We start from the raw sequence: 26,370 nt of genomic DNA, 5'->3' as shown, positions 1-26,370 counted from the left end.
CTTTAATTCCACAAAACTATTGGTCCATTTCCCTGTACGCTACAGCACTAAATTTCTTGGAAGTTCATGTGGTAAATATTATATGTTGTCACCTCCAATCCTCTAATGATCTTGATCCCGTACAAGTGGATTTCCACCTGATTCACGATACAGAGCCAGAGCTGCACTCCATCTTGGATGATCTAGGTAAAGACATTGATAAAGGAGCAGTATCTGAACCTGTGCTTTTGGACACAGTCAACCATGATGTTTTGTTGGACTGTGTTAAGGATGCGGGCATTTGCGGATCCCTGCTGAACTGGGTGAAATCTTTCATAGAGCACTGTGCACAAGCTCTACAACTGCCACAGTTATTAGCAGAAAGTGTGTCAGTAAAGAACTAATTACTTACGTTGGGTAACCCTCTTTGCTGTAAGATAGTCTCTGCCAGAGATTCCTCACCTTTCGAATATTCTCACAGGCATCAGACTGGATACAGAAATGTTTTTCAGAAGTTCCTCCACAAGACCTTCAAATGGATTCCCCCCAACCCCGAGTCTAGGAAGACAGTCACCCACGCACTCATCATCAGCAGACTAGACTATGGAAACGCACTGTACGCCGGAATCAACAAGTCCCTACTCCGCAAACTCTAAACAATACAGAACACCGAAGCCAGACTCGTCCTCGGCATCTTCCGGCACGAACACATCAGCCAACACCTGTGGAGACTCCACTGGCTCCCCGTGGAGAAGAGAGCCACCTTCAAAATCCTCACTCACACCTACAAATGCCTGCACAACAACGGACCCAAATACCTCAATGACAGAATAAACTTCCAGGTACCCAAAAGAAACCTGAGATCCTCCAACGTCGCACTGGCCGAAAACCCCGCGCATCTACAGAGCCAGAGCAGGCGGAAGATCATTCTCTCACATTGCAGCCAAGACCTGTAACGAACTACCGGCAGACATCAGACGCGCCACTTCCCTGAACACCTTCAGTAAGACTCAAGACCTGGCTCTTCGGCTGAACAGAGCTGCGGACCCCTCCCTCCCCCTCAGCGCCTTGAGACACTCACGGGTGAGTAGCACGCTTACAATTCCCTGATTGATTGATTACCTCTGCGTGCCAGTAGATGGTGCTGTGCAGCTCTGCACTGACACCGTACAGCTCCGGTAATGACGCGATGAGCATAAATTGGCACCACTTCCCCACGCCAAGATCAGCTGATCTCGAGCAAACTGCTCCCCACACGCAGAGCTCCAACAGCAAATTGGCTTTGACCAGTGTGCAAATTCCTAGATTTTGGATCTCATAATATATATGGAGTCCAATCAAAGAATGAGGAGGATGGGAATCTGTGGTAAGGTAGAGTCTCCATTAGAAAGTGCATTACCGGAGATAAGTAATTTTTTCGTCTGATAGAGACTTCGAACCACAGATTTCTCATCTTTTGAATGAATACCAAAGCAGTACATATTTGGAGTTGGGTCAGTGAATGGACTCAAACCAAAAAGTCCCGTAGGACTATACAAGCAAAAATACCCCTCCCAACAAACTTCTGTCCAAACAGTAGTGCTTCATGAATATAAGGAGAGAGGTCCATGTGCCCGCATGGCGGATGTCCAGGATAGGACCTCGGCAAGCTAACGTAGTTGTAGAGGCCTTGGTTCTGGTGGAACAAGCTCGTATTCCTCAATTCGGAAATTGCTTGTTAGCAAGTGAATTGCTGATCTTAATGCAGAGCATGATCCTGGGGAGATGATCCTTTTGTGCCCGGCCTTGGCTTTTTTCGCCCCAGCAAACCTCACAAAGAGCTGATCGCCCACCTGGTGCTCTCTGTTAAGACTGACGTGAAAGCTCAGTGCTGTTTTGAGCTCCAAGAGATGGAGGCTCTCCTACTCCTTTGTGCGTGGGGTGGAGCATAGAATGCCTGCAGGGTGATAGTTTGACCAACATAGAATGGCATCACAACTTTTAGCAAGAAGGATTCTAGAATCCTTAGAACCAGCTTATCTGAGAAGAAAGTAATTGTAATGGTATTTATATAGCACTTACTACACCTGACGAGGCGTCGAAGCGCTCTTCAGCGAGTAGCACACTACTCCAGACCCCAAAAAGGATTAGTAGTGAATTAGTATAGGGAAATATTAATTAATTTCAGTGGTGGACATGCGAGTCTGTTAGTTGGATTGAAAAGAATAATGGAGAGAAAGAAGATGTAAGAGTCTAGAACGTGTTTTTTGGAGACCTTAGTAGTAGGAGGTTTGTGATGAGTAAAGGAGAAAGGGAGGAGGAAAGTCTCTAGAAATGGATTAGGGAGATCCTAGTAGTAAAATTAGGTCTCAGATGAGTCTAAGGAGGGATACATGAGGGAAGAATTTAGAAAGGGTTATTTGGGAGATCTTACTAGTAAAATGAGGGTTGGGGTGATGCAAGGAGGGATAGCGGAGGGAAGAGTACAGAAAGTATTATTTTGGAGATCATAGTAGTAGAATGGGTTATTTTGGAGCTTATGGTAGTAAAATGAAGTTTGGGATGAGTAAGAGAGTGAAGGTAGAGGATATACTGAGAGTGGTATAGAGTGAAAAATAGGATAGTGCATTGAAGAGGTGCAAATGTGTGACTTTTTTTAATAACAGTAGGAGTAAAGTAATACATATATGGATACAGTAGTGTATGGCCGGTACATACAGAGAGCCTGAAGCTCACTCATTTGTCTTGCCACTGTTACAATGACAATGTACACAGTCTTGAGGGTGAGAAGCCGCAGGTGACAGCTGTGAAGTGGTTCAAAAGCAGTACACATCAAGTAAGTGAGGATCAAGTTAAAGTCCCACTGTGGCAGGAAAAAAAGGAGAGCGAGGAAACACATGTTGTACACATTTCAGAAAACAAATCACAACAGGTGATTTAAATAATGAGGGCCAATCTGGCAACCACAGAAAAGCTTAAAGAGGCAAAAATACCATTCAACTGTGCCCAGAGAAAAGCCTTACCAGATGAGAGACAAAACCAACAACAAAATGTCAGATAACTTTGCCTGGAGGAGGGTCTATTTGCTGTGTGTTGCACCAAGCTACAAACTTGCCCCAACAACAGGTGTATACAGTTTTTCTCGAGGGACGCCTGGCTGGCAAGTTGACATCAACCACCTACGTAGAAGGCTGAAAGTGTTCAGCTCTCATCTCTGCATTTCCAAGCATGAAGGTGGAGGATGCGAAGGCCTGGATGCAGGACCCTGCCCTGCTGCTGCGACAGTAGAGCCTCATGGAGGGGCAGAATGATCAGAGGACAGATGCACATGCCCAGGAGTTCTGGATACCACACTCATTGCATCCAATCTTTGGCAACTAGCATGACTTGGGACCAGTGGTCCTGATCTTCTTCAAACCCTGGGACAGAAGAGGTATCGACAGGAAGGCATACAGGAGTCAAGAGTCCCATCCTAGGCAGAACACGCCTTCTAGCAAGAGACGCCTTGGAAACTCAAGTGCGCAAAACAGCTGACATTGGGCATTCGCAGTGGTGGCTAAAAGATCGAGCCAAGGTTCTCCTCATCCTCATTCGCCGTAGCATTAAAAAATCCTGCCAGGTAAATCATCACCAGGAAAATGTCTTGATTGTTCAGCCATGTTCAGAGGGGCAGTGCCTCCTGGCACAGGGTCTGTGACCCCACCTCACCCTGGTTGTTGCAATACAACATGGCGGTTGTGTAATACGTAAGCACCTGTACCAGCCTCGCCTTGACAGATGGAGGGAAGGCCCTCAATGCCAACCTACTGGTCCTCAGATTCAAGAGGTTAATATGGAGATGGGGCTCCACCAGAGACCAAAGGCCTCTGATCTCCACCTCTCCCAGGTGGCATACTCAACCTTGAAGGAATGCATTGATAACCACTGTCGGCTCAGGGTGGGGTAGGGAGAGAAGTCCGCAACTGACCCAAAATGCAGTCCAGTAACAACCACTGCAGATTTCTTGCAGTCACCTCCTGGACGTGGTCGGAGAGGTCGCCTCGATGTGGGGCCACTGAGACTTGAGATCCCACTGCACGCCTGAAAATGCTACCTGGTATGCTGTACAAGCAGGATAGAGGAAGCCATCAGTCCCAGTAGTTCCAGACCTCACTGTGACCCAGGACTGATGCTGAAAGACCAGAATCACAGCCTGAATGTTCTAGACTCTACTTTTTGGGGTAAAGGGAAAAAAGTGGACCTTGTGCAGAATGGCTTTGATGAAGGGGAGCGTATGAGAAGGAGTCAGATGTGACTTTGGCATGAAAGGCTCTTCGCTCTAGTCTGGTGGTGGTTAACGAATGCCTGGGGCGAACCCGCCTATATTAGCCAGTCATAAAAGTAGAGGAAGACTTGGACCCCTGACCTCCAAAGTTGTGCTGCTACCAGCACCATTGGAGCGACCTGACAAAGCACCTGTCGCACAATGTACAACACGTAACACCAATTGGCCCAAAGGACCAATATATTGAGATAGGAGACCTGCAGATACAACGTCAAGAACAGACAAGACCTCAGCAGGGCGAGCTTTTTGAATTAGTCCTCCTGGAGGAAGGCTTTAAGAGGGTGCACATCTAAAATAGGACGAAGGCATTTCCGTGTTTGGCACAAGAAAGTAGCAGGTATAACAACCACAACCTGCTTCTGGTGCAGTTCCTTTGCCAAAAAGCGTTTGCACTGCCTGCCGTAAGACAGACAGACGCTACTTCAACAGTCATTCTGGAGACGTGGAAGGTGCGGTGGAGGGGAATTGAAGGGTAAGGCACATCCCTTCTGGACTATCTGCAGGACCCATCTGTCTGATGTTATGGTCTGACAACCTGGCAAGAATAGTTGGAACGTGCCCACAACCAGATGGCTGTGTTCTACTAAGGGCATGCTAAAGGGATTTGGTAGGTGCGGCCCTAGGGAGGGCATTAGGCTGGGTGGCATACAGACATTGACCACGGGATCTGTGAACACCACAGCCTCGGCCATCTAATGGTTGGGCACCTTAGTGGGGCGGAAGTGGCTGGTGGTATGGGGTATCTCTGCTGAAACCACAAAAGGAACGATATGGCTGCTGCAGCTGGTGAGGTGGGGGAGATAAGTCCATGGAGCGCACTATGGCTCTGTTCTCTTTAAACAGCTTCAGAGCAGAATCTGCCTTGTCCTCAAAGAGGTTAGTCCTGTCAAAGGGCAAGTGCAATAGGCGACAATTGAACATTGCCTGGGACTTTGTTGATCGTAGCCAAGTGTGGCGACACTGGTTCCAATGGCCCTCTCTATGGATTCTGCCATATCCAAGCCACAGCAAATTGTGAACTTAGCTGCATTACGACTGCCATGTATGCCTTGGGTACGACCAGGTCAGAGATCTTCTAGGAAACTTGGAAGCTCTTGATCCACCAAATCCAAAAGAGCGTGGGCTCAGCAGCTCAGCTGGCAACTGGCATTAACCTATCCAAGGAACAAGCTGGTAGAAGATATTACCTTCTTCCCAAAAATCTTCACTCATTTGGACTTCCCATTGGAGGGGGGGGGGGGGGGGGGAGGGAGTAGTTGGAAAGTGATTCAGTTTTGCTTGACTAGTAGACGCATGCACCAAAAAGCTTTCAGGGGAGGGAGGTAGTGGAATTGCAGAGGAGATGGGTTATCTTTGTGGTGTAATTGGGGAGCCAGCTTAGAGTGGATGCCCTCCATCATTTGTTATAGGCATTTAAAGAGGTGTACTGGCACCTGTGCCAACTGAGGATCTCTACAATAGTGCCTGTGAGGCTTCCTTAGATACAGTCCTTGGTAATAAATACCAGTTTGGTTCCTCATGACGCTCCTCAGTGGTTCAGAGGTGCCTCCTATACCCTGGAATAAAGTGGACACTGAGCTGACGCAAATTGCATGCAGTTTAGGAGTCATTGCACTCTATGTCCACCTATCCTTCTGCCAGTCCTTTGTTTTATGAATCCATATGTCACATGACTTTCTTTGAGCAAGAGCTCACACATGGCTAAGCCTAAAGTGTGCTCTAGGCTGGCTTTTTGTTGCTATTCAACAATTGTAAACCTTAAATGAATATCTTAATTCTGGCTATCAGAGAATTCCATCCAACAAACCTTTTTTATTTTTAAATGCAGTCCAAATGTGTAATTGAAGCATCTACCGTTTGCACTTTGAGATGAACTTGCAAAGGCTAAATCTTTAATAATAAAGTGAAAAACGTCTATACAGTCCACAAGCAAAGTCAAAAACCTTTTTCAGATATTCTAAAAGAAATTAATAAGTGCATAAAACAGTAGTGAGTCTGTTAAACTTATTTTCATTCGGTTCCAAGATGGATTCTCCCAATTCGCTTAGGGACACTATCTGCCATGTAACCATTTGTTCACTGATCTAGTGTTTTAAGCATTTTAATGCACTTCGTTATTTCAAGAAGCCACATAAATTAACAAGACTCATGTAATTGTTTTAAAGTTCTTTAAATTATAAACATGCTGCATCGATGCATTGTTTCAAAATGGCTATTGTTTTCAAGTCTCCTAGATACTCACTGAACACCACATACAAACTTTACAGTAAATCATGCTCAGTATAGGTAGCTAGATTTGTAAATGTATAGAACCTGTTTCATTTTATAGTTCAATGTATTCATGTTAAATGAGTTACATTTCTCCTACCTTTTGTATATGGAAGATTCTGGAATACCTCTTCTGCCAAGTGAGGAAGAACCGGAGCAAAAGAGCGCACAAGAATATCAACTGCTGTAGCCAGAACTGTTTGACATGAGCGGTGTTTGGGGCTTTTTAGCTCTTCACAGTAAAGCCTGGAAAAAGAAGAATAAAATGAAATAGGAGCCTCAGCATGAAGGTATGTGATTAAAGAAATGTCTACAACCCAATACATCTGCTGGCACTGATTTTTACAGGTGAAATAATTGTCAAACATACATTTTGTGATTTCCATTCAACAAAAGCAACTCTGACTTTGGTGAGTAATTTTTCCTGGAGCAAGGATCTTGTACCAAACTACACATTCCAAACACCTAAATAGAAAATATACTTGATATTTGAGTCAAAAGGAGAGTTGTTAATATCTTATTAGAAATCTGGTTAGTAAACTATAATCGAACAACAACAAAAATACAACCAATCAAGGCCATGGCCTGAAGGCTTATCAAGATAGCAGTGTTTTGCTGAAATCACTTAACCTCTTCCCCTTCTCCTGCACAGCTCCCAGGACTGAGGCCCTTTCATGACAGTCCAGGTCTACAAAGCCTGCTGGCACTTCAGATGCAGAGAAGTGAAATACATTCCACCGCCTAAAATGTACTGGCTGATTTTAGTAGATATTCGGTGGACAGCGTAGTGATTCCACTCCCACCTCTAAGATGTCTCATCAGTGCTCAGTGTTGGCTGTGCTTTTTCTCCCACCCACTTTGTGCCACCATGTCCTTTACTTAGTGAGCTGCTGGAGGGCTTGCCCGCTGTGTCTGGTCCATACTCAACAGCTGCTATGGATGATGGACTGCAGCTGAAGTTGTCTTCTTAGTGATGGGTTCTGCAGGTGGCATTTGGGTGGTGGCCCGACTCCCAGTAAGCGCAATACCAGTAAGAGGCCATTTGTTTTTTGTGGGGAAGAGGAGCCTGTTGATGGGAGACCAATGTCTAAAAGAAACAGCACTACAATTTTCAAACAGTGCTGAACACAAGCAAGTCGGTGTAATGGGCTTTTACTGGGACTCTGACAAGCTGAGATCCCTGTATTTGAGTGTTGTCATTTAGGAAGAATAACTCAAGAGCACCTCTAGGGACAAAAACATCTTCAGAAACTGGAATGATTTCAATATCACAAGGTTTGGAGTAAATATATAGTGAAGAAATCTGTTCTTAAGGCTGAACAAACAAGACCGAGATCAGGGAAGTATGGCCTTTTTTGTACCTAACCAATGGAGAATAGGGACACCTCCCAGAAGGGACTCTCTCTCGATCTCTCTCTCCCTCGAAGGTGAAATACTGGCCATTCTTCAACGGATTGAAAGGACCACTTCCAAAATGACCGCCAAGCTTGACAAAATCAACAAGACCATCACAAGCTTAATTCCACTGTTGGTCAGGTAGAGGAAGAGCCCCTCAGTTGTAGATTCATTCCTCAATGTATTGAATTTTGGTTGTCTTACTGCTGCAACAATTTCTTGATTAAAAAGCATTACCTATAGGACTAAAATTCATCACGTTAAATACGTTTTTTTTGTCTTTACGTATACACAATACAGCCCTTCCCTTGTGATAAGCACTCTGACATCAATTGTGGTCTGTGCTGTACAAAACTGCAAACAAATAAATACCATAAACAAATTATGAAACACTCCGTGGAGATATATGGACAGATGTTTGTAACAGGCCCAAGTGGAGAAGAACCACCTCACAGAGAGATAAGTTGAGTCTTTATAGAATTATAGGTGGGGAAATATCTTGCCGGTAATTGTTTCATGGACAACTACTCACCCAAGGTAGCATTTGTTACCGAAACTTGGGCCTATCTGACATCCGGCCCAGACTTAGCAGCCCCTATTCCAGCTGGTTGCTCTGATTGCAGCAACAGAGGAAATCAGAACGATAGCGGACAATGGTGGAAAGGCGGCTTTGATCCTTTAGGACTTATGTGCAGCTTTCGACACTGTGAGCCATTCAGTGCTCATCGACCGGTTAGAGGTTATCGGAGTAAGTAGCTCAGCCCTGGATCTTTTAAGTTCCTTTCTCACCAACAGAGAACAGTCAGTATCTCTAGGAGATTTTACATCTAAATCCTTTTCATTGCCCTGTGGATTCCCCTAGGGGTGTTCATTAAGCCTTATGCTTACCACTGGCCAAACTGATTCGATCTTTTGGATTTTCCACAGTCTCCTACGCAGATGACACTCAAATTGTAGTTTCGATTTCGATTGATTCTTGTGCAGTTGCAAAATGCATGTTAGAGGTGGTTGGATGGATGAGAGATAACTGTCTCAAATTAAATTCGTACAAAACCGAGGTCCTTTTGTTTGGAAACAATACTTCATTTTGGAACCCGTCCTGCTGGCCCTAAGACCTTGCCCCTCTTCCTTTCCCGGTCATAAAGGTCAGGAATTTGGGAGTAATCTTTGAAGGAATACCTACCTTTACGGATCAAATTAGTCAAGTTACCTCCCCCAGTTAAGAACATAAAAAAAGTTATTTCTTTTTATTACTTTCGAGCTCCAAATACAGTAATCACTACTTTGGTGCTATCAAGGATAGATTACTGTAATGCCCTTTTTGTGGGCATTCAACAGCGGCTGCTGAACAAACTGCAGGTACTACAGAATGCAGCGGCATGTCTTCTCATGAGGATTCCAGAATTCAACTCAGGGTCTATAACTACTGTCGGACACTGGATTACCTTGAAGGGGCTCTCTCTTGCTCACAACGCTATCCGCGATACTGGCCCTAAATATCTTAGGAAGAACTTCCAATGGTACACCCCCAGGAGAATACTTTGCTCATCCTCTGCTAAAACCATTGTAATGCCTAAGATCAGCAAATCATCCTGGGGTGGCAGAAGGTATGTCTCTTACACCTGTAAATTGTGGAACTTGCTGCCTTTAAAGCTCAACTCAAACACAAAGAGTTACATTTAAAGAATCACAAACTAGTTAGAGAAACACTTAACCTCTCCCTGGTGTGTTTTTCCCAAACTATAATGTGCAAGGAATATCCTGTTATTGAAAAAAACCTAGTGTGAATTATGAACCATAGAAAACTACAGGACAGTCTTGCAACTGCCCTACTTGACAAAACGTCTAGAACAAGCGGTTTTTAATCAGTGGTCATTTTGTTTAGCCCCCCAAGTAACTATTTTTTAATCAATGGTCGCATTAAGGACTAAATGGTAGTGCCCTTGAACACTTCACTGATTTTCCTTACACCCTGCACTTTGATAATCAAATAAAAGAAATTAAAACAAAATTAATCAGCTGTCACGTTTGGTTGAAGTGTGACAGCTGTTCTACATTTTCATCGAAGGCATGCAGCTGTTAGACCTGCTATTTTAATACTTTTAGATATATTGCCAGCCTTTGATACCGTTAACCACCAACTATTATTGAAGTAGTTAGATGGTTTTGGTATTAGAGTCTCATCTCTTACCTGGTTGGGATTTATTTTTAACTATTGAATCTTCCAAGTTACAATGTATTCTTTTTTAACTAAAATAAAACGAGTACCAAAACGATCAGTACTGTCACCCCTTCATTTTAACCTGTATACCATCCCCTTGGCCCATTTAATACAGTGATTTGGACTGACACTCTTCAGGTACATAGATGACACACAATTTTCTTTTTTTACTGTCTACAGCGATCCTTACTTGAAAGTGCAAAACTTGTGTAATTGTTTGTCAAATATTCAGGCGTGGATGGCTCAAAATGATCAGAAACCTAATGAAGATAAAATAGAAATCTTAGCTCTATTTTGCAACACAACAGGGGCTGAGCTGTCATTTTTGGCCAGCCTTTATAGATTTACTACTCAAGCCTGTGGACACCGTCAGAAACCAGACTATCTACTTTGATAAGGACTGCACACTGAAAGAGCAGATTGGATCAGTGGTGAAGGCCTGGTTTTTTTCCAAATGAGAATTTTGAATCAAATCATCGACCTATTCTCAATTTGACAAAAAATTCGAATTCTGAATGTTTTTGTAGCCCTAGGTTATATTATTGTAATGCAATATATTTCTATCTACCAGAAAAATTGTTAAGCAAACTGCAACTTGTACTAAATGCTGCGGCGAGAATGATTTTCAGCCTTAAACAAATTCTTGCTTAACTGCATTGGCTTCTACAAAAGCAAAGAATAAAGTTTAAGGCCCTTTGGCTAATATATAAATCCCTTTATGTTCACTGTACCAGTCCTCTAACAGAGTGTTTTTCTTTCTACATATCCAGATTACAGAGGTCTGAAAAGGCACTCTGGCGGACTGTTTCCCCAACCTCAGTTTGTATACATTGGAAGAAAAGCTTTCTCAATAACTGTAACCAGACTGTGGACCAGTTTGTCTTTAGAATTATGGTTTAAACTGTTGTGTTGAAGTTCAGTAAAAAATCCAAAATAATAAAACAATGGCTTAATTGTTGGCAATTTTAGGATATTCCAGACTTTTTGTGATAGCTTTGAGTTCCAAGATACCTTCAGGGGATGGCTGCACTTTAGACATAATACAAATAATGAAATAAATACAAAAATTGTTTCTGTGCTCTGAGATAAAACAATTCTAAAGTGGTTTGGAGCATACAACTAAGTACTGGCCGATTCTATGAGCTAGGTTTTTTTTTATTACAACTCTGTATAACATCAGATTCCTCACCTTTTGAATATTCCCCAGCCGTCAGACTGGATCCAGAAATCTTTGAGCAGAACCCATTGCGAGACCGTGGGTGGTGCCATAAGGCTTCGCACCGATGCCTTTCAGCTCAGGAAATAACGTGCGGGCCAATGTAGGTACCACTCTCACATGCGGACGTCAGTTGTTTTCAAGGCTGTCCACTGCCAGACGCACAGCCCCAAAACCTAATTGGTTCTGACCAGTATGCAGATTCCTAGACTTGGGATCTTATTAGAGCCCAATTCACTGAACCAGGATGGGTGAGGAATCTGCAGTTAGATAGCCTCTCCAGCAGAAAGCGTTACCGAACGTTAGTACCTTGCTCTTCTGATCGAGAGTTTTAACTGCAGATTACTGACCATTTGAATAGAAAGCAGAACAGTACCCTGAAGGAGGTGGGTCTGCGAATTGGTTCATACTAAGAAGTCCTGTACAACTGCGCTGGTGAAATGGCACTCAGTGAAATTGGCTGTCTGGACAGTACTGCTTCATGAACGTATGGAGTGACAGCTAGGAGGCCGCTTGGCAAATGTCCAGGACAGGAATTCCACGTGCCAACTCAGTGGCAGCTGCTTTGGCCTTGGTAGAATGAGCTTGCAGACCTTATGGAGGCTGCTTTTTGGCCAGTGCGTAGTAGATCTTGATGCAGAGTGTGATTCAAAGGGAGATGGTCCTGTTCCGCACAGCCTTGCCATTTTTCTTCCCAGTGAACCCCCACAAAGAGCTGATTGCCTACACAGTAGTTATTTGATACGATCAATGTAAAAACTCAATATCTTTTGGGGCCCAAGAGATGAAGCCTCTCCTCTTCCTTAGAAGGGTGAGGCAGAGTAGAATGCCGGCAGGGTGATGGTTTGACCAATGTGCACCAGTATCACTACTTTTGGTAAGAAGGTTGCTCGCATCTGCAGAATCAGTTTGTGTGGGAAGAGGTTGATACACAGTAGCTACAGAGAGATTTAAGCTCACTCACTTGCCTAACAACACCATATTGAGGATGAGGAACTGCAAGGGACAGCTGTGAAGCAGCTCAAATATGGACCAAGTTAAGATCTCACTGAGGCATGAAGAACGGAGAGGGATGAAAACAAATGTTGGAGACCTTGAAAAATAAAAAAAGGCATCATAACCAGTGACTTAATAAGAAGGTCAAGCCCAGGCGTTCTGGATACCATACTCTCTATGTCCAATCCTGGGCCACTTAGATGACTTGGGCCCGGTTGTTCCTGATCTTTTTCAGTACTCGGGGCAGCAGTGGTATCAGCCAGAAGCCACACAGGAGTACCGAGTGCCATTCAAGCCAGAATACGTAGACTATCGGAGGCACCTTCATAACTCCAATGCACAGAACTGCTGACATTGTGCGTTCTCTGCAGTGGCGATAGATCAAGCCAAGGTTCTCCCCATTCGTGGAAGAGACCTTTCAGCATCTTTAAGAGTCGTGGTTGACTAGGCATCGACGGCTGAGCTCATCCAACCTGGCATTCAAAAATCCTACTGGTGGTTCACCGCCAGGAACATCCCTTGATGGTCCAGCCATTTCCAGGGGGTGTAGCGACCACTGGCACAGGGTCCAGGACCCCTTTCCGCCCTGCTTGTTGCAATACCACATGGCAGTGGTCTGATCCATTAGCACTTGCACCAGCCTCCCTTTGATTGAGAGAAAGAAGGCTGTCAGTGCCAAGCGGATGGCTTCAGCTCTAGCAGGTTGATATGGAGTCGGGCCTCTGCCAGAGACCAGAGACCTCTGATCTCCACCTCTCCCAGATGGCCGCCCCAACCGAGAAAGGACACTACTGTCAAACTTTGGAGGTGTTGGGGGGGTCAAATAACCATCATCGCAGATCTTTCACAGTCTCCTCTGAGATCTGGCTGTTGTGGGAAAGATCCCTTTGATGTTTGTTGAGCCCACCAAGACTTCAGATCCCATTATCCCATTACAGAATCTGCATATGAAGGAGGCCATCAGTCCCAGAAGCCTCAGAGTCATCCTAACTGCAATCTTGAATGGAGGCTGAAAGATCAGAATCATAGCCTGAATGTCCTGGACTCTCCTTTCGGAGAGAAAGGCACAAAATCAAATTGTGTCCGGAATGGCTCAGATGAAGGGGAGCATCTAAGAGTTACGTGCTCACTACGCCACTGGAGTCAAGCTATCCTGGCTGAAGAGGGGTGAAACCCCGAAACCGGTCCTAGGATGCTTGATTCCGGTCCAGGGCAGACATGGCTTGGCAGTTCGGGCTGGACTGTTCCCATGAGGCACAGGGTCAAGACTGATTTGCATATGGCTATGTCTGAACTGGGGTGGTGTGGTGAGCAAAATAACGATGGATTAAACCCAGATCTGTGACTGGGGGTGAATGTTTTGCCAATGTGCAACATTCCGTCCATCATCTTGTGTATTTTTATGTGTGACATTGGCATATTGATAGTCTAGGTCAGCTCTCTATCCCCAGCAGCTCCGCTGTGCCGTCGCTTGCCTTCATGTGGAAATGTGTAATATTTAACATTAGCATAAGCAACAGCCATTTTGGCTGTGGTGTCCATTTTGTTTCCTTCGTAATTCTTTTGTACTCTCCTGTTTGCCTTTTCACTCAGCTTGTGCCATCTATTTTAGTTGACCTGCTGACATGGCTAAGCAATGTAAGTGCTGGGGGTTTGTAGCTGCCAGTGCACCTGGTCTCAGATGTTAACTGTCGACCATTTACTGCTGCCATAAGCATTCTTGTTCCCCCTCCCACTTTGCTGACCACGTAGTCATCCATCTGCCCTGGTTTGCTGATAGCTATTTCTAAACTTGTTCTTTCCATTTCTGTTCACATGCTTATACTGCAACAAAATGGTATAAAAAGGGACGATGGTTTGTGAATAAAGTGTACTACCTCCTGCAGCACTTGAGAGTGTTGTGTGGATGTGGTCTCACTCATGAGAGATTAATAAACTTGTTATTTTATTTCAACTCCAGTGCCAATCTCTATTTTGTTGGGCTTTGGATCCGTGGACAAGAGGGTGACCCTGCACCAGTGTGCCCACTTTTAGGCAGTTTTCCACATTCAGACCTCTGACCTCCTCCTGGTAGGTTTGAGGCTGCAACCCAGCCGCTGGTGCTCGCATTATTCTGCTGCTCGCTCCGCCTGGGGTCTAGCCTGCCTTGAGCCCGCTTCACGCGCTGCCCTTCACCTGTAGCCCCTCAGCCTCCGCCACTGTTATTCTTTTTAATTATTTTACTTAATTTAATTTATTTTTACTTTTCCGCCTATTCTCAGCCTTAATCCACTCACTCCCTGCCTCCGTTCACGCCGCCGCTGCTGCCGACCCTCCCCCAGACGGCCCCCGCTCCCGCCTCCCAGCGTCTTGTCCCTCCCCCTCCCCTATTTAATGGCGGGTGCTACGCGGATGCGTGCTAAAGGCAAGCACGTCTGCGACCCGACTGCGACAGGGACCCTGGATCTCAAACCATCCACCGCTACAACACAGCCGCCCTCCGCGCACTCAACCCCGGAAGAAACAACGACTGCCAACAGGCCACACCGAACAAGACCCACAGCCAATTCTCCTGCCGCCACGCGTTCACAACCGCTCCAGACGCCAACAGTGCCAACGCCAACACCCTAAGATGCACCCTCCTCAACGTGCGCTCCGTGCACAGACACGCCGTGGAGATCTGGAACCTACTGGATTCTCTCTTACCCAACTTCGCCTTTTTCACGGAAACCTGGACCAACACCTCCTCTGCTCTTGACATCGCCATCCCGGACTGATACAAGATCCAGAGGAAAGACCGCCCCAACCTCTCGGGTGGGAGCCTCGCCATCGTTCACAAGAACTCCCTCCACCTCACCACCTCCAGCTAAACCTTCCCCGCCGCCGAACACCTGCACTTCCACATCAGCCCCAACCCCACACTCCGCGGCACCCTGGCCTACAGACCCCCGGACTTCCTTCGCCATCTCCATCACCGACCTAATCACACCCCACGCCATCGATGCGATGGACTACATACTAATCGGAGACCTGAACTTCCACCTCGACAACCCCAACTCCACCACCCTCCGTGACAACCTCGCCAACATCAGACTAAAACAACTCGTTACCACACCGACCCACAAGGCAGGACACACCCTTGAATCCATTTTCGCTGGAGAAAACAGCGCCCACTTCAGCCACACCACGCAACCCCCCTGGACAGACCACCACTGCATACACTTCCTCATCGACAAACCCAAGGCACCCAAACCCACCCCACGCCCTGCGAAGGAACTGGAGCAAAGTCACCGACGGGCAACTCAACTCCACCCTCACCCGTGACAACCCCACCATGGCAACCAACGTCAACCTCGCAGCCAGGGTACTCCACACTTGGATCTCCAACTGCACAGACAAGCTCGCCCGCTACGCAACCCAGACAAACAGCGCCCCAGGAAAGCCGCCGGGTTCACCACCGATCTCCAAGATGCCAGACACACCTGCAGACACCAGGAGAAGAACTGGAGAAACAGCAAGACACACAGAAACTACACCACCTACAAGGATGCCATGACGAACTACCATCAAAGAATCAGAACCACCAAATGGACCTTCATCCACAACATAATCCTCGCCAACTCCAGCAATTCCAAGGAACTCTTCAGTGTCATCCAGGAATTCACCAAGCGAAGCCACAGACATCACCACCTCCCAGGACATCAGCGACAAGCTTGGATCCTACTTTCACCTGAATATCAAAAACCTATACGACAATTTCATCGACCATACACTAGACTCCGCAGCCAGCCCGCCCTCCGGCTACACCAGCCAGCCCACCATCTCCTCCTGGACACCGATCACGGCCGAAGAGACCGCCTTGGCCAACAAAGGCATCCACTCAGGGGCCTCCACCGACCCCTGCCACCACACATCTACCACAGAGCCACCACCATCATCGCACCCGAACTACAATGCACTATCAACACCACCTTCGAGACCGGCACCTTCCAGACGACTGGAAGGGCGCAGAAGTCAGGCCCCTGCTCAAGAAGCCCTCAGCTGATTCCACGGACCTCAAGAAATATCGGCGCATCTCGCTTCTCCCCTTTGCTGTGAAAGTTGCAGAGAAAACAGTCAACTCAGAACTCACAAGGTTCATCGACGACAACGCCGTCCTCGACCCATCTCAATCTGGATTCCGAAGCAACCACAGCACCGAGACCGCCCTATTCGCCACCACAGACGACAGCCGCACCCTCCTCGATCAAGGCCACACCGCTGCCTTGATTCTATTTGACCTATCAGCAGCATTCGACACCGTCTCCCACCGTACAGTCGTAGCCAGACTACACGATGCCGGCATACAAGGAACCGCCCTCGACTGGATCCGATCTTTCCTCACCGGCAGAAGCCAAAGGATCAAACTGCCGCCCTTCCTCTCAGAACCCACGGAAATCAACTGCGGAGTCCCACAGGGGTCATCACTCAGCCCAACCCTCTTCAACATCTACATGGCCCCCCTCGCCGCCATTGTCCGACAACACGGCCTCAGCATTCGATCCTACATCGATGACACCCAGCTCATCCTCTCCCACACCAAGGGCCCCGCCACCACCAGGCTCAACTTCCAGGAAGGAATGCAGGACATTGCAGCCTGGATGACCAACAGCTGCCTAAAGCTCAACACTGAGAAGACCCAAGTCCTCTGAACCACCCCATCAGCATGGGACAACACCTGGTGGCCCAATGCCCTCGGCAGCCACCCGACCCCCACGGACCATGCCAGAAACCTCGGCATCATACTCGACGCATCCCTCTCCATGAACCGACAGGTCAACACCGTCGCCTCCAGCTGCTTCAACACCCTTCACATTCTCCATAAGACTTTCAAGTGGATTCCCCCCCAACCCCCCCCCACCCCGAGTAAAGAAAGACAGTCACCCACGCACTCATCACCAGCAGGTGGGACTACAGAAACGCCCTCTATGCTGACATTAACAAGTCTTTACTTCGCAAACTTCAGATGATACAGAACACTGCCACCATACTCTTCCTCAGCATCCCTCGACACGAGCACATCAGCCAACACCTATCAATCAATCAGGTGTTTTTTAAGCGTGACTACTCACCCGTAAGGGTCTCAAGGCACTGGGCGGGTGGGGGGGTCTCAGGTACCAGTCCATCAAGGAGGGGGTCCGTCGAAGAACCAGGTTTTGAGATTTCTTGCGAAGATGGGGAGCGATGTTATCTGTCTGAGGTGGAGCGGAAGGTCGTTCCAGGCTCTGGCCGCGTGGAAGGAGAAGGAGCGGCCTCCCGATCTGGTCTTTCTGGTGCGGGGGACCATGACGTAGGAGAACAGCACTGCTGAGCCCCCCCCCCCACCGCCTCAAGCACCTTGAGACCCTCGCGGGTGAGTAGCGCACTTACAATTCCGATTGATTGATTGATAGTGAACTCCTAAAGATGACCGGAGATTCACCAATGCTGGAGGTGGTTGATCACCAGGGTGAACCAGACTTCAAAAGCCAGTTGCTGAGGTAGGGAAAGCCTGGGACCCCTGACCTCCAAACGTGTGCTGCCACCACTTTCGTGAACACACAAGGGGCACTGGTGAGACCAAAGGGGAGCACAGGAAATTGAAAATGCTCCTGTCCCACCTGGAGCTGCAGGTAGTGCCGATGGGCCTGCAGGACGGTTATCTACAAATGCCACCATCCAACCTCAAGGGTTGAGGGCAGCCAATGCTTGGGCCAGTGTGAGTAGCTTGAATTTTACTTCTGGAGGAAGGACCTGACAGGGCACAGGTCTGAAATAGGACGAATACCTCTAGAAAGTAGGAGGAATAAGAGTGGGCGCTAGGCGGCACGCGACCAAGATGGCCGCACACCAGTGAGGCTCCTGCCCTGCCGGGCGAGAAACTATCCTTAAACTTCATCCTTAGCTACATCTAAGCTCCGATTGCTGAACCACGAGTAGTCGGAACCACCACTGCTCACAGCGGAACTGTTTCGGGACGCGGAACACCGACCACGACGAACTTTAGGGCTGGTGAAGATCTCCGCGAACGGCTGTCCCTCCGACCTCGTGGGGGAGAGCGGCTGGGACAACCAGGCGAATTGGAGTCGCGTGGGCCCTGCGGGTGGCGGTACCTTGCTGGCCCGGCGTGCTGCGGCTCCGCTGCGACCCCGCTGTGTATCTTCGGGGCGAGTGCCTCGACCAGACTCCTCAACCTGAAGACATCGAGTAATTTGATACCTGGCCCAGGAGGATCTCGCGGAGCGGCCGCTGAGCGCCAGCATGCCGTGGACGGTATACGTGAGTACTCAGCAGGCGGCGCATTCCTTAAGTCTCTGCGTGGTTGGCGGTGAGGAGGCGTGGGGGGTTCCCCCTGCTGCAGACGCGTTCCGGCAGCCTGCGGTGTGACACCCATTGTTGGCCGGGTGCGCCTTTCCCCGCTGAACGTAGCCGCCGTACCCGGAGGGCTCTGCCGCCATTTTGTCTGCCGGACGTTGCGAGAACCAACGCCAGACACCGTGCACATGACTGTCAGCGAGTGGCCTGGTCTGGCATAGATGTGCGCAACGGAGACCCGACGGGGCCCCCCCTTCTGTAATTAAGTACAACGTCCCCACCAAAGAGGCTGCCTGGCAAATTCCCATGAAAAAACACTAAATGTCGGCCATTTTGGGCGAGCTGTGGGGGCCCTCTGACACTGTTGGCGGCTGGCTAAAGGCCCCTAATAACTGCGGATCGAGGCGGCGGATCCTAACTGCCTCTAGTGTGTCGGATGGTGACTTGTACAGCCAACGAATCATGCAGTGATATACCGCCTTATGGCACCACCGGTACAGGCGAGGTACGGTACAGGCGAGGTACGGGCGCAAAGTGGAAGCTGAGCCGAGGCCTAGAACACCGGAGAAGCCGGACAGCTCAACAGTACAGTTGTGGGACTTGGAGGGGCTGGTACACCCCACGCACCGAACGCCTGTGTGGCTCTAGCGGACTTGGGCCCTGGATAGGCTGCTCAAAATAATCGCAGATAAGAACGAGGATTTAGAAGCCCAATCCCGAAGGAACAATGTGCGCATCCTGGGCTTGGCGGAGTCAATCAATACGGGCCGTATGGAAGACTTCATTGAAAAACTAGTTGTGGAACTGTTCGGTCGCGACTTCTTCTCTGCCCACCTCCCTGTGGAGAGAGCGCACAGATCTTTGGCTGCCCGCCCACCCCCTGGAGCACCACCTCACCCAGTGATAGCACGTTTTTTAAACTACCGGGGCAGGGACATGGTGTTACGACTTGCCCGAGAAAAGAAACAGGTACACTATGAAAACCCCACATTGTCATTTTTTCCAGACTTCATGCAAACCGTACAAGATGCAAGATGCAAATTCACTGCCGTGAAGAAAAAGCTGCAGGCGCAATCGATTACCTACGCTATGATGTACCCAGCGAAACTGAAAATCACACACCAGGGAAGTCAACAATTCTTTCAAAATCCACAACAAGTGGAGGACTTCCTTAAGCGGAATCGTCGCAGTGCATCTTCTGGAATGAGAACGCGGGCACGATCCAGATCCCAATCTCCTCTATCAAACCCAGAAAACACCTGTTACCGAATAAGCGCGATCAGTTTTGGTGACCAGAATCCAAGGAGCTGTCCGACATTGGTGATGTATTACTGTTTCTATAGCATTATTATCTATCTCACCCGGACTCTCACCTTCCTCCTGCCACGGCTGCCCGCGTATGTAGCGGTGTAGCGGGTAGGTGCAACAGCGGAGGAGAGTGGGTATGGTGTGTGCCCCTAGTGACTTTCTCACAAGGGTGTTCCCCCAAATCTCCTACAAGGAGGGACAGTACTAGTTGAACTGATGGTTCTTAACTGTGGGAGGGTACACATGCCCAGCGAGTTGGGGATGCCAGAGTGGGTGGAGGGAGGGTGTTTTACGTTCAATGCAATGTTATCTACCCAGTCGGTCAGCAGGGGCAAAATAGTACTCAGTTGCACTCACAATAGACAAGGGCATGACAGACGGCACACGGGACATTAACACTCTAAATGTATTATCATGGAATATACGGGGTCTGAATAACCCTAGGAAAAAGAGGCAGGTACTCGGCTATTTAGACAGGCACCACATTGCAGTCGCAATGTTACAAGAAACACATTTGCATGCGGACCTTGTCCCTCAATTCGCTGCGAAATGGGCCTCATATCGGTATTTTGCATCCTAACCCGGTTACTCTAGGGGAGTGGCCATAGTCATCAAACGAGGTGTAAGGTTCGTACCTAGTGGGTCAGAAGTGGACAATAACGGGAGGTACTGCCTGGTATGGGGGAAGATCAACTCACATGACGTGACATTTGCGAATTATTATGGCCCTAACACTGACGATCCACAACCTTTGCTCTCACCGAAGGCGATCGCCCAGGGAAGGTATTAGCACTCATGATTAGACCCCCTAAGTTTTCAAACTATGTCACGGAAATACTAGATGCGCAGGATACCATACATAGAAACCTCTTTGATCAACTCGATGCGTTCGGAGACTATTATAAAACACTCTATACTTCACATAGGGGCGATCCGCTAGATTTGCCACAGTACTTCGAGGATACGGCATTGGCATGGCTAGGCCCTAATCAACAAAAATTTCAAAATTTGGAATTGGAGGTGGACGAGATTACGGAGGCAATAATGAATATGAAATCAGGGCGTGCCCCGGGTTCCGATGGCTTGCCAATAGAGTTTTATAAAGCCTACGCACCAATTTTAGCACCCATCTTGAAAGAAGTTTACTATGTGGCATTAGAGGAGGGAAGCCTGCCAAGAACCATGCGGGAGGCTCAAATAACTTCGCTACTAAAACCCGACAAATCCCCGCTACATTGCGAGTCGTACCGACCCCTGTCTTTACTAAACTGTGACACTAAAATCCTAGCAAAGGTATTAACGATCCGCCTCAGTCTCCTGAGCGATTGGTGCTTCCAGATCAGGCGGGCTTTATCCCAAATCGTGCCACGTCCCACAACCTTCGAACACTTTTAGCAGTACTACAAGACATAGACCCCAATTGCTCGGCGGTCTTTCTTGACGCCACCAAAGCGTTTGATTCGGTGGAGTGGGATTACCTGATAGGAACCCTGAATTACATGGGGATGCCCTTTACCCTCTTGAACCGGATTAAACTACTGTACACGTGGCCGATAGCGACAGTCCTCCTGAATTGCGCATGTTCTTCTCCTTTTACCGTCTCCAGAGGCACAAGGCAGGGGTGTCCGCTTTCCCCAATCTTATTTGCTTTGGCCATCGAACCCTTGACAGCACCACAAAGAGAGATCTCTGATCTACCCTGCCAGACAATTGCTAATCTACCTTTATGCGGACGATATGACCCGATATATCAAAAAGCCTCACAAGAATCTTAATCCAGTGTTGCGGGAGATAACCAAATTTGGCGCCATTTCTGGAATACAAATAAATTGAAATAAATCTGCAGTATTCCCCCTCACGCCTAACACCCAACCGCATCAATTGGACTATCCCCTGGTTTGGGAGAGTGATGAGTTAAAATACCTAGGGGTACATATAACCAGGGATAGGGACGCATTGATGCGCGCGAATTATGGTGCAGCTATTGATAAGACAGCTGATAACATCACCAAATGGATACGTCTGCCATTGTCAATGGCAGGGAGGATATCCCTTATTAAGATGGTCCTACTACCTAAGTTCTTATATCTCTTCGTCAACATCCCATATCATCCCGGAAGGTATTTTTTTAACACACTGAAGACACAGCTTATAAGACTTATATGGGGCGGGAAACAAGCGCGACTTAGCCTAACCACACTGACGTTGCCGTACCAGCAGGGGGGATACGATGTTCTCAATTTTGAATACTATTACTACTGTACACAGGCACATTTCGCAGTTTACGGGTTTCACCTGCCTCCCTTCATGCCTCATCTGGTGGTGGTGGAAGACGGCTATATGTCCCCGACGCCTCCAGAAAGCTACCTCTTCACTAAGGTGAAGGAACGGGAGCGGGACCCCTCCACAGTGGATTGCACTCTCGCTGCGTGGGGACATATCGCGTGTAGGTTGGGAGCCCCCATGATGTACTCCCCTAGAATGCGCCTGCTACGTAATCCCTTATTACAAGTCACATATGAAGGGATCTGCCGCAAACTACTTGATAGTTTGCAATACACCACTTGGGGAGACCTCTATGTAGGGGGACAATTTCGCTCTCAGACACAATTTTTTGACGGATATGTACCCACAACCATGGACACTCATGTACATTCGACTCAAAGTGTGAAGGCGGTAACCCCTGCATTTCCTGATGAACCAGATACACTTGCACCCCTCCATGACCTATTACAGGCGGAAGCCCACGACATGTCATATCACTATTATACAAGCACATCCGGAAGGCACCATCTCCCCATGCTCCACGGGCCAGACGGGAACGAGACAATGACCTAGATGAACCACTGACAGACGAGCAATGGGAGATTAGTTGCAGGCAGACAGAGGCGGTCACCGGTAACAGTAGGCTACGCCTTATACACTTTAAGTTTCTGCATAGACTATACCATACCCCTGTCAAACTACACAAACTCCTACTGCGGGAACATAACTGTGCAAGGTGTGGACGGCAGGGAGCGGATTTTATACATTTAGCATGGAGCTGCCCTCAAGTGGCTACTTACTGGACACAGGTCTTTGAAGGAATGTCCACAATGATAGGAACACACATAGCCCCGGACCCACTCATGACTCTTCTAGGGCTCACTCAGGACATAAAAACAGTGCATAAGAAATATTTGTCTATGGGTTTGTTCCTAGCGAAACGTCAGGTAGCATGCAAATGGAGACGGGGGCGTGCCCCCAAGTTCAAGGACTGGATAAATACGATGACCACGTGGCAAGATCACATGAACTATTATGCTGAACTTTTACCCATGAAATCTCAACCGAAAAACATTTGGGGGCCACTGACTGCCTATCTCCTGGGGAACGAAGCGATTCAGGGAAAGGGCCAGGGAGGTGAAGAGGGGGGAACCGGAAAGGGGGACAGTACTGGCACCCACTTGGGGCCCTCACAAACAGACTCTGAGGCATTACTGGATTGCAATGAAAAGGAGGCAAATGAGTAGTGATGCTGGCGAGGGGTGTGGGTGAGATTTTAGGTACCTGCCATAGTCGCGGGAGGCCAAGACCACCCCACGGATTTCAATCGTAAGTGTAAGGTCTGCATACCGCTGAACCTAAAGGCCCCGTAATCTACGGAATATGATGCTATCTGTATACTATACTCATGTGCTACCCTATGAACGTTGGGTGGAATATTATATATGTTGGATAAGGAGGGGATGTTGATCCTATGTAATGAATCTGTTCAGGAAGGTGTACGATACTGACGCACTATTACTGCAGCAACATTGTTGATTGACATTACACTGATGTACTGTGCAAACTATCAATAAAGGTTTTTGAAAATTAAAAAAATAATAATAATTGGAGGAATAACAACCATGCCCTTTCTTCAGGCACCGTTTCTGTAGCCCCTTTAGACAAAAGGACTTGCACTTCCTGCTGTAAGATGGCTCTGGGGATGGTGGAAGGTGCGGTGGAGTAGCAATGAAGGGCAAGGCTCACCACTTTCGGATTAACTGCAGAACCCACTTGTCCACCGCGACGGTCTGTCAACCTGCCAGGAATCGCCAGGTCCTATCTACAACCAGGTGGCTGTGCTCCACTAAAGGAATGCTAATGGGGTTTTGCAGGTGGGGCTGCGGGGGAGGGTAGCAGCTGAGTGGCTCGAGGAACTGCTGCAACAAAACTGATGTGCATCTTGATGGGGCTGAAGTGACCGATGATATGAAGTACCTCTGCTAAAGCCCCCAGAGGAATTGTAGGGCGGATGCGGCTGAGGAGGAATGGCAGATAAGCTCAGGGGGCGTGCTGTGGCCCTGCTCGCCTTGAACTGCTCCAGAGCGAAATCAGCCTTGCCCCCAAGCAGGTAAGTGCTGTCAAAGTACATGTCCATAAGGGCCGATTGGACATTGTCTGAGAAACCAGTTGACTGCAGCCATGCGTGGCAGCGAATGGCGACACTGGTGCCAGTGGCCGCCTGCTGGAATAAAAGGTGTCCAAGTCACAATGAATCGTGAACTTGACTGCATCATGATTGTCTGGGGTTAGGACAGGTTGGAGGACTTTTGGGACACCTGGGACTTGAGCCATCAAATCCCTAAGAGAATGGCAGAAGCAGCCAAGGAGGCAGCTGGCATTCACATACCTGAAGGCCAAGCAGGTAGAAGAAAATACTCTTACCAAAGGTCTCCACATGTTTGAATATCCTAATGGTGGAGTAGTTGGAAAGGTATTCCAGCTCGTCCGACTTCTACACGCCTGCACCACCAAGCTTTGAAGGGAGGGGTGCTGAGAGAAACATGCTGAGCCGCCCGGGGCACGGTGGTGACATCTCACAATCGGGCGTGTGACCAAGGTATCAGAGCAAAGTTTGGCCGAAGCCCCTAAACATTTATCTTTAAGTGCCTTATTGAAGGGCAGGCAGGGCTCAATGGATGTTTGCCCAAGCTGCAGTACTTCTTTCAAGGCATTGGTTTTGACCTCTAAAGTGGGGAGCTGGAGGTCAAGAACTTAGGCTGTCCTCAGTGGCAGAACCAGGGTGTGAGAGGAGGATCGACTCATGGGAAGTATCGAGACAAGTGGCTTCTTGAAAACCATCATACAAATTTTCCTTTTGGGATGGTTGTCGTATTTCAACACCCAATCATTCTTCGAATCTGTGCCAAATAAGGAAAGTAACATATGTGTCTTTGTGGGGGTGGCAAGTCCAGTGGGGGCGGTAGTGTTTCAATGGAAGCCAAGAGCAGCCTTGGTCAGGGTCAGAGCCACACCAACTCAGAGAGCCCAATGGGAACCTCATTCTCTGGCATCGATGAAGTCGGCATGAAGGCTCCAGGGAACGGCGTGGAGTATAGTGCTAGTCGGAAATGAGAGGCAGAGAAAGCCCAGTGATGGATTCGGAGGGTCCAAGTGGTGCCAAGGGTGAACCCGCCGTCGGTATCCCTGAGGGAGTAGGTAAGGATCAAAGAGTCTAGGCATTGTCTCTTGGAACTCTCCGATCTGCATTGGTGTCATAGATGGCCCCACAAACTCTGGTTCTGCCAGGACAAGTTGCAGGATTGACTCCGTCATCGATCAACAGCCTTCTGCCTCTTTAGGAGAATTTGAATGTTGGGAAGGGGCAGAGTCCCGCCTGGAGAATTTTTGTGTTTTTTCTTCGAATTACTTGAGGACTTGGACAGTGACGATGATTGACCTTGGGAACGACTACTGTGACTCCTGAACCAGAACCAAGACTGACCCTTCGACTTGAACCGGTCTTGTCGCAGAGTCTCCCAGTGCTCAGAGGCAGGAATAAACGTAACTGTCTTGTTTGGCCTTCAGGTTCATCGACATGCTGTCAAAGCAGGCCTTAGAGTTGGGGCTCCACCCTAAGCCCCACAGGTAAACCAGATGAGGATCTGTCCCAGACAATTGTTTGTGACAGGTTTTAGAGGGTTTGCATCCTGTCATCTTAGGAAGTGACATTTCCTGTGCACACTGTCAACCTTTAAGTGAGAAGCTGTCTCAAAGAGATCAGAGGTAGCTCCAGATTTGCCTTTGATGGCATGGAAAGACAGGAACTGATGTCAGCATGCAGGAGTGGTGCCTATATAGGCCCTGCAAGTCATTTCTGGAGCAGAACGGCTTAACTGAGGAGCAGCATGGCACCACCTACAGGCATGCAGAGGTACTGCTGAAAAGTTTCCGAATGCAGTCCGACGCCTGAGAAAAATTCAAAATGTGACGAATCTGCAGTTAGAAGTTTCTATCAGAAAAGGCTTATCTCAGGTTTTGGCTGTGAACCTCCTTTATAGATAGAGATACTGTATAGCTGTCTGCGTTACAAAGACTGACACAGCTTTTGGCAGAAGAGATTAA

The 26,370-nt window shown here is 48.1% G+C and overlaps 1 protein-coding gene across 1 annotated transcript in view; it reads right to left on the bottom strand.

The window, feature by feature from the left end:
* Positions 1 to 26,370, bottom strand: part of IARS2 (isoleucyl-tRNA synthetase 2, mitochondrial) — a 551,921-nt gene that overhangs the window by 93,574 nt on the left and 431,977 nt on the right. Inside the window, exon 20 of the mRNA XM_085612944.1 lies at positions 6,651 to 6,796. Within this exon, the coding sequence (XP_085469070.1) occupies positions 6,651 to 6,796 (146 nt within the window). The remainder of the gene's footprint in view (positions 1 to 6,650; positions 6,797 to 26,370) is intronic.

Source organism: Triturus cristatus, chromosome 6 (genome assembly GCF_964204655.1).
Source record: "Triturus cristatus chromosome 6, aTriCri1.1, whole genome shotgun sequence".
NCBI lineage: Eukaryota > Metazoa > Chordata > Amphibia > Caudata > Salamandridae > Triturus > Triturus cristatus.
This window is presented reverse-complemented; position numbering and strand designations above follow the sequence as displayed.